At 39.0% G+C, this 14,573-nt stretch overlaps 1 protein-coding gene across 5 annotated transcripts in view; it reads left to right on the top strand.

Annotated features, from left to right (window-relative positions):
• Positions 1–7,571, top strand: part of atf7ip (activating transcription factor 7 interacting protein) — a 40,745-nt gene extending 33,174 nt beyond the window's left edge. For all 5 annotated transcript variants that reach the window (XM_073845553.1, XM_073845557.1, XM_073845555.1 and 2 more), the window contains 12 exons: positions 151–775; positions 1,858–2,036; positions 2,714–2,860; positions 3,006–3,080; positions 3,235–3,296; positions 4,126–4,184; positions 4,274–4,939; positions 5,038–5,072; positions 5,185–5,242; positions 5,555–5,644; positions 6,481–6,509; positions 6,623–7,571. In XM_073845553.1, coding sequence (XP_073701654.1) covers positions 157–775; positions 1,858–2,036; positions 2,714–2,860; positions 3,006–3,080; positions 3,235–3,296; positions 4,126–4,184; positions 4,274–4,939; positions 5,038–5,072; positions 5,185–5,242; positions 5,555–5,644; positions 6,481–6,509; positions 6,623–7,096 — 2,493 coding nt within the window. In that variant the 5' untranslated portion in view covers positions 151–156 and the 3' untranslated portion in view covers positions 7,097–7,571. The remainder of the gene's footprint in view (positions 1–150; positions 776–1,857; positions 2,037–2,713; positions 2,861–3,005; positions 3,081–3,234; positions 3,297–4,125; positions 4,185–4,273; positions 4,940–5,037; positions 5,073–5,184; positions 5,243–5,554; positions 5,645–6,480; positions 6,510–6,622) is intronic.
• Positions 7,572–14,573: the final 7,002 nt, after the last annotated feature.

Raw genomic sequence — 14,573 nt, 5'->3', positions numbered from 1 at the left:
CAGCAGGAAATGGCTTTTAGATGAGTGACAGTGACACCTTGTGGTCACTTCAGTAAATTCACTTGTACTTGGTCAGATTAATCAGATGTGTTGAGTACTGGATGAATCAAAACATTTGTTTGACCATATCCTCCCACCGTTTTCCCGCAGGTGAAAATGGAAGTAGCTGTACCAGAGGAACCTCAGAAGAAAATCTTTCGTGCACGGAAAACGATGAAGATGAGCGATCGGCAGCAACTGGAAGCTCTGCACAACACCTTGAGCACCACCACCACCACCACCTCTTCCAGCCCTGCCTCTTACTCATCGTCCTCCCCACGACCTCCAACACCCCTGGTCAATGGCGCCCACACCGAAAAGGAAAAAGAGAAAGAGAAAGTCAAGGAGAAAGACGTGAATCATAAAGAGGCCGACTTGATGTCACCTGTCCCTGATTCGGCTCAAGGTTCCCCTTCTCCATCTTTCACCCTCTCTCGATCTCCCTCTCCACCCAACACGCAGACTACCTCACCTTCTATGGATATTGACGACCCCCTTGTGGCTGCAGAAGAGAAAAAGGAGACCAGCAATAAAAGTTCCTCCTCTTCTCTTGCTGCTTCCCCCTCCGGGTTGAACTGTGATCCAGAGGTTAAAGAAGGATTTCTGTGCTTGAGCGAAGAGGATGAAAGCCAAGCAGACAAAGACGAAAAGAAAGACAGTAGTGAGGAGAAGATGAATGTGGATGATGAGAAAGTGGACCAAAAAGATGAAAAAGGCACTTCTGAGAATGCAGGAGGTGAGGAAGTATAGAAACTCAACCTGCCTGCAAACTACTGCTTAATCTCGAATTTTCGGAAGTTCAGATATTAAATGTCATTTTTGCATTTCTCTACAGTTTGTTTGCGGAGACTGTAAAAATGCTTAAAGAGATGAGCTAGTGATTTTGAGCGAATTCGGAATTATTATTTTGTGGTCGTTTACCCAAAAAAGGAACATTTCATTCCAAACTCGTAAGATCTTCATTCTTCTTCTTAGCACAAATGAAGGTATTTTTGATAATCCAAGGTTGAACCACTGAACCACATGAACAATTTTGTCGATGTTCTTGGTACCTTTGTGGACCTTGAACGTTGTAGGACCCTTACTGACTATGGAGGGTCAGAGAGCTCTCAGATTTCTGTAAAAATATCTTAATTTGTGTTCCGAAGATGAACGAAGGTCTTACAGGTTTGGAACGACATGAGGGCGAGAAATTAATGACACATTTTCCATTTTTGGGTGAACTATCCCTCAAGTAGAAGAATAGTTTACCCAAAAATGAAATTGCCACATGTTGTTCCAGACCTATATGACTTGCTTTCTTAGGTGGAACCAGGGGCGCCGCTAAGGGGGGGAAAGTTAGGACAATTCTAAGGGCCCACGCCATTTAGGGCCCCCCAGAGATCTGCTTTTGTGTGGTGGGGGGGGCCCCAACCTCATATTTTGTCATAGGGCCCAAAATTGCGAGCGGCGCCCCTGGGTGGAACACAAAGTTTGAGGAACATTTCGTTATTATTATTATTATTATTATTATTATTATTATTATTATTATTATTTATTCATTTAAATTTGTTTTGCACAATGAATGTCAAAGCTGCAACATTTTTCAATATCTTTTGTGTTTTACTGTAGAAAAGTCAAACTGTTTTGGAACAATGTGGAGGAGTAATTGACATTTAGTTTTTTTGAAGGTTTAACTATGCGGATATAACTTCCATTGCTTTGAGATTTGTTATAGGCTCACTGGTATTGACATGAATTTTAGCATTTGAGCTAATGTTCGTTACGCTGGTAGCCCTGCCTTAATGCCTAAACCCTTCCTCTGCTTGTACTCAACAGTGGACAACAGTCCCCCTTCTGGTACAAAGAGATCACTGTCTGAGGAGAAAGATGAAGATGAGAAAGAAATCAAGGAGGAGAGAGATGGAAAACGAGCAAGGCTGGAGGGTGAGGAGCTGGAGGCTCAGCTAGAGCTGAAAATCACAGCCAATGGCGGGAACCGGCATAAACTAGAGAAGGTTTGTTTATTTATTTGTTTATTTGACTGAATCCTCATATCTATGTATGGCATTTAGTCGCTTACCAAATTCAACAGCTCATTTTCGTTGAAATTGAATGGGATACAGAGTTGTATGTTCAGAGTAAATTAATCTTAAAGGGATAGTTCCGAACCTGCATGGCATTCTTTCTTTCTGTGAAACGTAGAAGAATATATTCTGAAGAATGTTTATCTTTGAAACATAAATGAAAATGGTGTTTTTCCAGTAGCGTAAAAAGATCAAAAATCTTATAATTAGGATGAGAAAATTTAGTAGTGAGACTGGAATACGGGATTGAAATCGACGCTCAAGTCATTGTTTAACAATTTTTTTTACAAAAGTCTAGTAATTTTAATAGAAATCTGGTGTATATACAGTCCATGAAATATCATAAGCAAAAACTCAACTGTACTCGTTTCATGCGAGAAGACATTGTTTCTCAATTGTCGAATTTTCATTTTTGGGTAAACTAACCCTTGAGTTTTGGGGAAAATTTTGGAAATTCTTTCTAAATTGTCTGTATTTTCTGGATATCAGTTGATAACATCCATGATAAACCCCCAAAAGTCTTCTATGAGAAAAGAGAAAATGTTGTAAAATTTCCTGAACTTTCCAAGCTATCAGATTTATTCATTTCCTGCCTTTCTTTCAATTAGATGGTACAGCAGTTAGTCGAGGAACGGTTACGGGTGCTGCAGTTGACTATATTTGACCAAAGCATAAAAGAGCTGAAAGAGAGAGTGGATAAGATCGACAATGCAACCAAACAACAGAATACAATGCAGCATATTAACACACTACAGGTGAGTTTGGAAGTTTTCACCTTCAAAAAGAAAGCATCAATGTTTGTCAGAAAAATACAAGAATTACTGCTATTATACACCAAATGGGAAACCTGGGACTGTGAAACCTGACAATAAATATCAATAAAACTGTTTACATTTTTAGGCCAAGATTTCCCGGTTGGCCAAAAAGTTTGGTGCTGCTAATCAGGCCTCGGAGAACTCAAAGAGAACTCAAGAGGTAAAAGTCTGAAGAGTTTTTGTGTGATTTGGTCAAAGTAGTTTGGTGAAAAACAGAAGTTATAGATTCATGGATTGATGGATTCAAGTAAAATGTGCTTTTGAATGTTTAGTTCACTTCTAAGGTAAAATGTCTTTTGTTTCGTGTAAATCAGGCTCATGCTGCCGCCGCTGCTGCTCAGGCCAACAATGCATCCAACATGAATACACCGCAACGGTAAACATATAACATCAACCTCTATTCATCTTCACAAGATCATACTCCCCTTCCACCATTCTAAGATATTTAAGATAATCGTGTGTTGTTTTTCTTAATTACACTACCAGTCAAAAGTTTTTGAACCGTAGCATTTATAATGTTACAAAAGATTTCTGTTTCAGACAAATGCTGTTCTTCTGAACTTTCTATTTATCAAAGAAACCTAAAAAAAAAAATTCTCAGCTGTTTTCAACATAATGTTTTTTTGAGCAGCAAATCAGAAAAAGTTATTTTAAGTAAAAAGATTTTAGAATTAGTTTTTGCTGTACTTTGGATCAAATAAATGGAGGCTTGGTGAGCAGAAGTGTCTTCTTTACAAAACATTAAAAATCTCACAAACCTTTGACAGCTAGTGTAAATCTGGCTTATAATGCTGTTACGGGTCTAAGTCTTCCACTTTTTTTCCAAATTGAAAAAGCAGCCAGTGGATGGGGGAAAAACGTTTTGTCCGCAAGGTGTTGAAAAAGATGCAAATTCAGTGGGCAAAGATGTGCCTATAGTGTAAGTTTACATAGAAAAACAATAGAAAAGCAACATAATTGAATGCAAAAATGCATTGTGTGAGAATGGCACTTAAAACTTGTCAACATCTAGATGGTTTACCATTCTTTTTCCACGTTGGTTGAACAAAGAGCTAGCTAGCTAGCCACACAAATTTTCTAGACACACTCACAAGCTAATTTGGAAAAACTGCACATGTTAGTAAAAATCTTTAGTAAATAATATTTGAAATGCTTAGTTACTGCCATAATTTTAATGCTTATGTACCATTTGTGTTCTTTTACAGTACTGTTAAAACAATGGATCCCAAACTGACCAGTCCAGCCACTGGTTCCAATTCAACTGGTGAGCTATTCATTGTTTTGTTTTTAATTTATATTATTGTAGTTCTTGTTCTAACTCTTGAAGTAACACTTTCTTTCTTCGCCCCTCAGCAATCCCAGCCCAACCCAAACCTTTGTCCACCCCAACTACGCCAACTTCCTCTGCACTAGCTTCTCCTGCACCCATTCTGCAGATCATCTCCACAACTACAAGCTCTACTCCCTCATCCACTTCTTTGCCTGGCCAGTCTCAGACAGGCACCCTACTACTAAAGACTGGACCTAGTACAGGGGTCATGACTAACACCCCAGCAACTTCCGGGGGTCAGTCAATGGCTATTCAGCCTCTTTTGATTCAGCTGCCTTTAGCGATGGCAAATGGGCAGAGTGGGGCATTGGTTAATACTGCCAGTGGTGTCGGTTTAATACCGGTGTCGTCATTATCTACGGTTAGCAGCAACAATAAGGCAAAGACGACTACACCTGCTACCACCTTCATCCTTCAAAAGACAGCATGCAGCGTTGTTTCGTCTTCCTCGACATCGGCAGCTCCGGCCGTGTCGCTAGCGAGAGCCGTGTATCCGGGTGGCACAGGGACTGTTAGTTCACCCAGCACGGGGATATCTGTGACAACAGCCCGAACACCTACTCAGTGTGCTGCTGTTGTGGGAGTGTCCACAGCGGCCTCTTCTCCGGGAACCACGGGACCTGCGGCGACAGGATCAGCGGCAGCTGCAGCTGGTCCACCATCGGCTTCTGCGTTGGCCTCAAAAACGGGTATGAGAGAACGTCAATCATCCAGCCACTTTTTATAACCAAATATAACATTGACAGTTTAATGTAATGTAATCTCATTAATCTCTCATTTTTAACAGATAATCAGGCCTCAACACCGAAAATACCCTCTCAGGTAAACAGTGTCTCATTTTTAACAATGTGATGTTTAAAATGTCATTGCAATTACCACTTGTTAAAAAAAGTGCAGTTTTATACAATTGTTTTGTTTTTGTTTTTCTGTACAGACTGGGCGTCCTAAAGGTTCTGTGATCGATCTGACTGAAGATGATGATGATGTTCAAGGTAAAACACAACTGCTCTTTATAATTCCATCTTTATAAGCCAGTTACTCTGAAATTTCATGGGTTAAAAAAAGAGGCCATGTCCTGTTATTTATTAGTGTAGCATTGTATGAAGAAGCACAGCTCATTTTAAAGCCAAGCAGCTTTTTGTTGGTGAGCTTGAATATTGAATGTTTTCACGCTCACACTTATAGAATTAAAATTGACTAGATTTTCGTCAAATTGGCTAAATAATGAATTTTCTCACCTGTTTTTAAATCTACTGGTTAGTTCTGTTTCCTCATGCTTTTCTCTGTTTGTGGTTGCTATCCAGTGACAGGAGTCCAGAAAGCCACCGTGCCACCCATGTCTACCCAGCGTGCATCTGGGCCACCTCCTTTAGTCAGTTCTACCACTAATGCTGGTGAGTGAAAAGTAGACTTTTTTTTTCCCCTCTTTTTTTAATAATGGTAATAAAAATACAACTGAGCCTCTCTCCTTTTATTTTACTTTTTAGGGCTGTCACTAACGATTATTTCGGTAATCGAGTAATCGGTTGATTGTATTCTGAAGATTAATCGAATAATTTTTTTTGTAGCAATAAAAATAGACAATCGTCTTTCGTTTTATTCTGCTTTTTACGGCTGTCACTATTATTTTGGTAATTGAGTAATCTGTCGATTATTCTGATGATTAATTGAGTAATCAAATCATTATACATTTTTGTGGTAATAAAAATAGACCTAATCCTCGCTAATTTTATTCTACTTTTTACAGCGGTCATTAATGATTATTTTGGTAATCAAGTAATCTGTTGATTATTCTGGCAATTAATTGAGTAATCGAATCATAGTTATTCTTGAGTGGGAATAAAAATAAACCTAATCCTCTCCTTTTATTCTATTATGGCACTAACAATTATTTTATTAATCGAGTAGTCTGTTGATTATTCTGATGATTAATCAAATCATAATTCATTTATTTCATTGAATAGTATTATTTGTGAATTCACAGTAACATTACGCTTTGCTTTTTTTTTTTTTTTTTAAACATGCGTTTAATATATCATGCAGCCTTAGAAAGCGGTCTAATAATGCGTTTAATGGATTTTCGTCTGTGGAATCTACATTTTCTGTATTCTGCCGGTTTCTTAACACACGAATTAAATCGAGGAATCATGACAGCCCTACTACTTCTTGCATGAATTTATAAAATTCAAAGCTGTATACTGACATACTATTTTATATTTTCCCGGTTCAGGAGCTCGATCAGCACAACGCTCCTCTGTGGTGAGTGTGTTGCCTTTCAAATAAAATTACAAAAGATACAAAGGCTATAATTTAAATTTGAGCACACAGTCCCTCGTATAATCGTTCTTACCTGCGCTCTTTTGTTCTCGCAGGATTCTCCATCTCTATCCCGTCCAAGCTCTTCTTCCTCCACCACTCTTCCACCATTACCACTGGCGCCATCGCCACCGGCACGTCTCCCGCCCGAAGCCGCCCACACGTCTCCTCCGCAGCAGCCCCAGCTTAAACTGGCCCGTGTCCAGAGCCAAAACGGGATCGTCCTGTCCTGGTGCGTTGCAGAAACGGACCGCAACTGCGCTGCTGTAGATACCTATCACCTTTACGCCTATCACCAGGACCACCAGGGGGCAGCATCGGGCACCGGTGCCTCGGCTCAGTCTCTGTGGAAGAAGATCGGAGAGGTGAAGGCACTGCCGCTGCCCATGGCGTGCACCTTGACCCAGTTTGTGTCAGGGTCGACATATTATTTTGCCGTCAGGGCCAAAGATGTGTACGGCCGCTTCGGTCCTTTCTGTGAACCGCAGTGCACTGATGTCATTAACCCAGCATCCCCTGCGCAATCCTAAGATGATTCCAAATGAGGGTGGGATGGTACACAAGGATGTGGCCGACGGAAGTAAAACGGGAGATTTGTAATTGTTACAAAATTGTTAACTGTGCGCAGACCACTGGTTTAGTCTTGCCCTTTGTGTTAGGAATTGTAGGGTATTCAAATAGGTTGTCTAATGCAAATGGAAATACAAATAATCATCAGTGCATACAGACACATACACTATTTGTTTCAACTTTATTTTACAATAAGGAGGGAACTATCGGACTTACATTGTGCTTGAAATTGTATTTTCCTTGTGCAGAATGTTCAGAGTTAAGTATTGTTTTTGAATTTCTTTCTTTCTTTTTTTATTTTTTTTTTTAATAAAACGATATTCAATACATTGCACAGTTGTTCCAATATAGGTCCCGGTCATTAGCTACAGGACAGGAAAGCTGAGGTGTTAAAGGGTTTTGTAATGTTTTTTGTCTGGTACCCAGACACTCCAAAATGACACTCAATAAAAGTATTGATATATTTAAGAAGATCTGTTTTTTTATTTTTATTGAATGACCTATAGAAGACCCTATTGAAATATTTATGTTTATGCATTAATGTAATGTATAGTCAAAGTGCAATAACAGAATGGTAAGCTGGTTAGAAAAATTTAGAAAGCTGTTAGTACCACAACAATGTGACAGTCCCAAGACCTTTATTAGCGACTGTCCTGAGATGTGATGTGGAAGGCAACATACAGAAAAAATAGTTTTTTTTCCCCCACTTTTTTTAAAAGAAGTCTCTTCCGCTCGCCAAGCCTGCATTTATTTGATTCAAAATACAGCAAAAGCAGTAATATTATGAATTATTTTTACTATTTAAAATAACTGTTCAATTTGAATATATTTTAAAATGTAATTTATCTCAAAATTATCAGCATCATTACTCCAGTCTTCAGTGTCACATGATCCTTCAGAAATCATTCTAATATGCTGATTTTGTATATAAGATTTTTTTTCTCAGTATTTAAATCGGTACATTTTGATGATGAATAGGTCAGGAGAGCTGCCTGGAATGGAGAAAAAAGCTTAATCACATCTTAAAGGTTGCAAAGTCAGCATACCTTAGCAAACCCAGTAAGAACAAACAAACAGATTAATTAGAGGTCTTTGTTTGGTGCTATGACTTGTTAACAAGAAAACAAAATCTGATGAAACTCGATATGTAGCCTACTATTATTGTGTAGTACAGGGCTGGGCAACTTTAGTCCTGGAGAGGTTAGCTTCAACCCTAATCAATCACATACAAGCAAGCTAATCAAAGGCTTTATCTGAAATCGCCTCCCTATCCTTAAATAGGGCACTGTTTGAGGGTACAGCCATTTGCAGTTGTGCCTGAAACCATAGTGGACGTTGTCGAGTGCACTCTTTCAATTCCACAATGCATCACAAAAACGAGTGTACACCAGATGTACACTCAACGAATGAATTCCCGCGTCTCGCCACAAGATGGCGCCCGCAGCTGGATTATCTGTCCATTCATATTTACAACGCGCTCGTCCACGGTGTGCAAGCATAATACAGCACAGGTTGGATTCATTGTGAATTAATTATGAAATTGTTTAACTAGGGTTTATACGTAATTTCCACGAGAGTTCAAGATCAATCCTTTAATCTCACTACTGGAGTTGCCAGTTTAAAAGGATTATTAAACAGCACAAATGCAAACGCGGCAGTCGATCGCTTGTGCTCAGTGTCCGAATTTACTCACTCGTTTTCATTCACTCCTTTAAGTGGAAATTAGTATACTAGGGAACTGTGAATGAGGATATAGGGGGATTTCGGAAACCGTCTTTAAAACCATTAGAAAACTAGAGGCAGGTGTGCTTGATTAGGGTTGGAGCTAAACTTTGCAGGTCAGTGGCCCTCAAGCAGGGTTGCCGGGTTTTCACAACAAAACCCGCCCAATTGCTACTCAAAACTAGCCTAACAAGTAGCCCAATCGCGTAAAATACACGTTTTGTGGTGGGGTTGTTGGTAAATTAGCATAGTGGCTAAATATTACAGCATTGGGGTCGCTTCAAGCCGCGGACATGAAAAACATCCCGCGGTAACAGTATAAAAGTATCACAATTTCGCGTGGAAACCGCGGACTTGGCAACACAGCCCTCAAGGAATCCCCTCTCTCTCTATCTCTCTCTCACACACAAATACAAAACATTAGAAAGAAACTTGGAAATGCGCAATCAGCTCAGTCAGCTCCTTGTCATGACATCCAGGAGAAGCTTCAAATCATTTACTGATACAGAGAGGAACTTTTTGTATGTTTGATGGTCTGTTCCTGTCTGAGAGATTCAGTGTGGACCAGACTTCATGCCATTAGCCAAAAGTCTGGATATTCAAGACTACATTTCTGGTATCCACAACAGAAACATTGGAGGCTAAGAAAGACTGCAGAATATTCTCTATTCATGATGCAGGAATGTTAGTTCATAACTGTTAATGTTCAGTAACACATTACAGATTGTTTAGTTCAACCAGGGCTAATAATAATAATAATAATAATAATAATAATAATAATAGTAATAAGATTAACTGCTTTTCTAAATAATTCATCAGTGCTTTTTATTTACCATAATGTTAATTTATCAATATTAAATTATTCCAACCAGAAAAGGCTGTTGTTGTTGTCTAAGGCTCTGTGTAAATGTCCCTTAGAACAATATGCATTCTAAAAAAGTGGAATTAAAATGAATAAAACTTAAATTAAACAATTATGCAATAGCTATACAACGAGAATAAGCAGAACAGCCCCCGTGAAGTTTGTGTGGACATCAATGTCATTGTACATGTTCTTCCTAGACTGTCCACAAGAGGGCAGACAAAGACGAGTCATTTCTGTACAAAATGCAGCGGAGACTTTAGATTCTTTCAGTCACATTCTCAAAATTGTAGCAGGTCTGTATTTGATACATCTCATCAAAATTACATTCTTAATTTGATATCTGACAAGCGTTTTAGAGACGATATAAATAGATGGTCCAATTTTGCTAAGAGTCTTATCAGTTAGAAATTAGACCTGAAAAATATTTTTTGCAATGTTAATGCATAAGCATGGGTCAGTCTTGAAACAATGGTATCATTTTATGTAATGATAGTAGTTGTAGTAAAAGTTGTAGCATTTGAATGTTTGTTTTGAATTTCAAAGTCTCTAGTTTTCTCTTTCTAAAACTTAAAGTTTTGTTTAGTTCTAAACAAACTTTATTTTCGTTCTAAATTAAAGTTGAAGCAGCGTCAGAGAAGATGACGTATTGACGTTAAATTCAAGTCTGAATTGTGATTGGCAGAAAGAACCGCGAAGAACAGAAATACGTTATAAGCTTTTGGGCACAATTCCACATTATTCATGAGAAGGAATGAATAATTTCATCAAATGGCTGCCACAGCTTTCAAAAGGTGAGTTGGAAATGACGTTGAGAGCATTTTCTGCACAAAACCACGGTAAGTGTCAATTCCTTCTTGAACCGCTGTCATATACAAACGGAGTATGTTTATAATATAACTTCATGGCCTGGTTTAATAGACAGGGCTTAGCCTAAAAAGGATTAGGTCATAGTTCAATTAAGACATTTAAGTCATTTTTTATAAATGTGCCTTAGAAAAAACATGGTGTGCGTCTTGAGACAAAACAAGGCACTGATATATTTTAAGATCAGTCAGTGCAAGTTTCTTTCAGTTGAAACAGCTCAGACTTACATTTTAGTCTGAGACTAAGCTTAGGCCATGTCTGTGAAACCGGGGGTGACCGTGTATGTAATATTTATATAAGTTTTTTTCTGGCCATATGTCATCTACACTCTTAAAAATAAAGGTGCTTCACGATGCCATGGAGGAACATTTTTGTCTAAATGGTTCCATAAAGAACATTTAACGTCTGAAGAACCTTTCTGTTTCACAAAAGGTTCTTTGTGGCAAAAAGGTTCTTTGTGCTTCTTTAAAGAACCTTTGAGTGAATGGTTTTTTGTGGAACCAAAAATGTTTTTTTTTTCTATGGCATTACTTGAAGAACCTTTTCAAGCACCTTTATTTTTAAGAGTGTACCAGGCAGCTACCTCAAGCATAAACTATCGTTTAACTGAACATATTTAACATATATAACAGCTTCTCCAAATTAGGATATTTATGCACATTATTCATGTAATTGCAAGTATTTAGTCACTTTGACAGTAGTTGCTGTTATTAAATAATTTCAAACCACAGATATTCAGAGGAGTAAAAATGTCTGAGACTATAAAGTGTTTTCACGACGGATCAAAACCTTTTCAAGTTAAAACCAAAGCAATACCCGTACTTTGATGACTTTTTTTGATCCACTTCAAATGCTGACTACTATAGACTGCCAGAAGCTATAACAAATCAAGGAGAAGAGTGCCAAAAAACCGAGGAACAAAAGGCATTTGTGGTTGGCCAAACTGAGCCAGGATTTCCAGGGCAAGAATCTTGACAACAGACGTGTTTGTTCTTATCATTTTCAGTCAGGTAGGTGAAGTGTTAGGCTAATATCTTAATTAATACTGCTCAGATGTATCTTTACCATATATTAACTTTAGTTTGTCAAAATATTGCCCTTTCCTGGTTACTAAGTCCTTTATATGATTTAGCAGCTTCCACACATTTTTTTTCCCCCATGGATTAGACAGCATAAATTAGCAGAACAATGTATTCAGTAGTACATTCACCGTACATCAATTATTTATGGCTGTTCAAGTTTATGTTGAACAAATATAAGGCTAAATTTTCTCTGATATTGTTGCTTATAGCAAATCTCCCCATTATGTTTTGTGCTTCTAGCATTTAAACTGGTCATGGGAGAGGAGATACCAAAATGACTAGCACAGCACATTATTCACAGTCTGCTCTATGGCTGGTGATCTTGTTCTCTCACATTACCTTTCCTCTCATGGGAATTGCACAAGTCCCATTGGTAAGCAACAGCCATCTATTTCCCATCACTCACCGTCAAATAAAACATTCAATTAATGCTCATATCTCTCTGTTCTCCATCTGTTTGGCAACATTATGACTATATGTGCCAAAATCGCTGTCTAACTCATAGAGAATACAGCTGCTAACTTGGCTGATCTCACAAAGCCTACCTAGTCAAAACAGTACAGTGGTAGGGTGTCAAAAATATTTTGTAATGCAATATTTGCCCCCTTGAATTGATTTCCAGAGGCATTTTTTTACATTTGTGAGGGCAATTTTTAGAATCACCTTATTATAATCATCATACTATGCTGTATTTAATGTAAAATACCTAAATTTACCCATTTACTTTAATCAATATTTAAAACTGTTGTTAATAACAATAGACTGTTTCAAATTGTATCTAAATTATACATGTAAAAAACAGAAGCTCATAGGGCTGCAATATTATGCATAAGCATCTCTGATTGGCCCATTTTTAGCGCTGACTAATCTAAGCACCTCTGTTTGGTCCGTTTTCAGCACTGAGTAATCTAAGATCCTCTGATTGGCCCGTTTTCAGCACTGAGGAATCTAAGATCCTCTGATTGGCCCGTTTTCAGCACTGAGTAATCTAAGATCCTCTGATTGGCCCGTTTTCAGCACTGAGTAATCTAAGCACCTCTGTTTGGTCCGTTTTCAGCACTGACTAATCTAAGCACCTCTGTTTGGTCCTTTTCAGCACTGAGTAATCTAAGCACCTCTGTTTGGTCCGTTTTCAGCACTGAGTAATCTAAGCACCTCTGTTTGGTCCGTTTTCAGCACTGAGTAATCTAAGATCCTCTGATTGGCCCGTTTTCAGCACTGACTAATCTAAGCACCTCTGTTTGGTCCGTTTTCAGCACTGAGTAATCTAAGATCCTCTGATTGGCCCGTTTTCAGCACTGACTAATCTAAGCACCTCTGTTTGGTCCGTTTTCAGCACTGAGTAATCTAAGATCCTCTGATTGGCCCGTTTTCAGCACAGAGTAATCTAAGCACCTCTGTTTGGTTCGTTTTTTAGCACTGAGTAATCTAAGCACCTCTGTTTGGTCCGTTTTCAGCACTGAGTAATCTAAGATCCTCTGATTGGCCCGTTTTCAGCACAGAGTAATCTAAGCACCTCTGTTTGGTTCGTTTTCAGCACTGAGTAATCTAAGCACCTCTGTTTGGTCCGTTTTCAGCACTGAGTAATCTAAGATCCTCTGATTGGCCCGTTTTCAGCACAGAGTAATCTAAGCACCTCTGTTTGGTTCGTTTTCAGCACTGAGTAATCTAAGCACCTCTGTTTGGTCCGTTTTCAGCACTGAGTAATCTAAGCACCTCTGTTTGGTTCGTTTTCAGCACTGAGTAATCTAAGCACCTCTGTTTGGTCCGTTTTCAGCACTGAGTAATCTAAGCACCTCTGATTGGCCCGTTTTCAGCACTGACTAATCTAAGCACCTCTGTTTGGTCCTTTTCAGCACTGAGTAATCTAAGCACCTCTGTTTGGTCCGTTTTCAGCACTGAGTAATCTAAGCACCTCTGTTTGGTCCGTTTTCAGCACTGAGTAATCTAAGATCCTCTGATTGGCCCGTTTTCAGCACTGACTAATCTAAGCACCTCTGTTTGGTCCGTTTTCAGCACTGAGTAATCTAAGATCCTCTGATTGGCCCGTTTTCAGCACTGACTAATCTAAGCACCTCTGTTTGGTCCGTTTTCAGCACTGAGTAATCTAAGATCCTCTGATTGGCCCGTTTTCAGCACAGAGTAATCTAAGCACCTCTGTTTGGTTCGTTTTCAGCACTGAGTAATCTAAGCACCTCTGTTTGGTCCGTTTTCAGCACTGAGTAATCTAAGATCCTCTGATTGGCCCGTTTTCAGCACAGAGTAATCTAAGCACCTCTGTTTGGTTCGTTTTCAGCACTGAGTAATCTAAGCACCTCTGTTTGGTCCGTTTTCAGCACTGAGTAATCTAAGCACCTCTGTTTGGTTCGTTTTCAGCACTGAGTAATCTAAGCACCTCTGTTTGGTCCGTTTTCAGCACTGAGTAATCTAAGCACCTCTGATTGGCCCGTTTTCAGCACTGAGTAATCTAAGCACCTCTGTTTGGTCCGTTTTCAGCACTGAGTAATCTAAGCACCTCTGTTTGGTTCAGAGGTGCTTAGATTAGCCGTTTCAGCACAGTTTGGTCCGTTTTCAGCATTGACTAATCTAAGCACCACTGTTTGGTCCGTTTTCAGCACTGAGTAATCTAAGATCCTCTGATTGGCCCGTTTTCAGCACTGAGTAATCTAAGATCCTCTGATTGGCCCGTTTTCAGCACTGAGTAATCTAAGCACCTCTGTTTGGTCCGTTTTCAGCACTGAGTAATCTAAGAACCTCTGTTTGGTCCGTTTTCAGCACTGAGTAATCTAAGATCCTCTGATTGGCCCGTTTTCAGCACTGAGTAATCTAAGATCCTCTGTTTGGTCCGTTTTCAGCACTGAGTAATCTAAGCACCTCTGTTTGGTCCGTTTTCAGCACTGAGTA

Source organism: Garra rufa, chromosome 8, assembly GCF_049309525.1.
Source record: "Garra rufa chromosome 8, GarRuf1.0, whole genome shotgun sequence".
NCBI lineage: Eukaryota > Metazoa > Chordata > Actinopteri > Cypriniformes > Cyprinidae > Garra > Garra rufa.
Note: the sequence above shows the minus strand (reverse complement) of the source record. Positions and strands in the feature narration are given on the sequence as shown.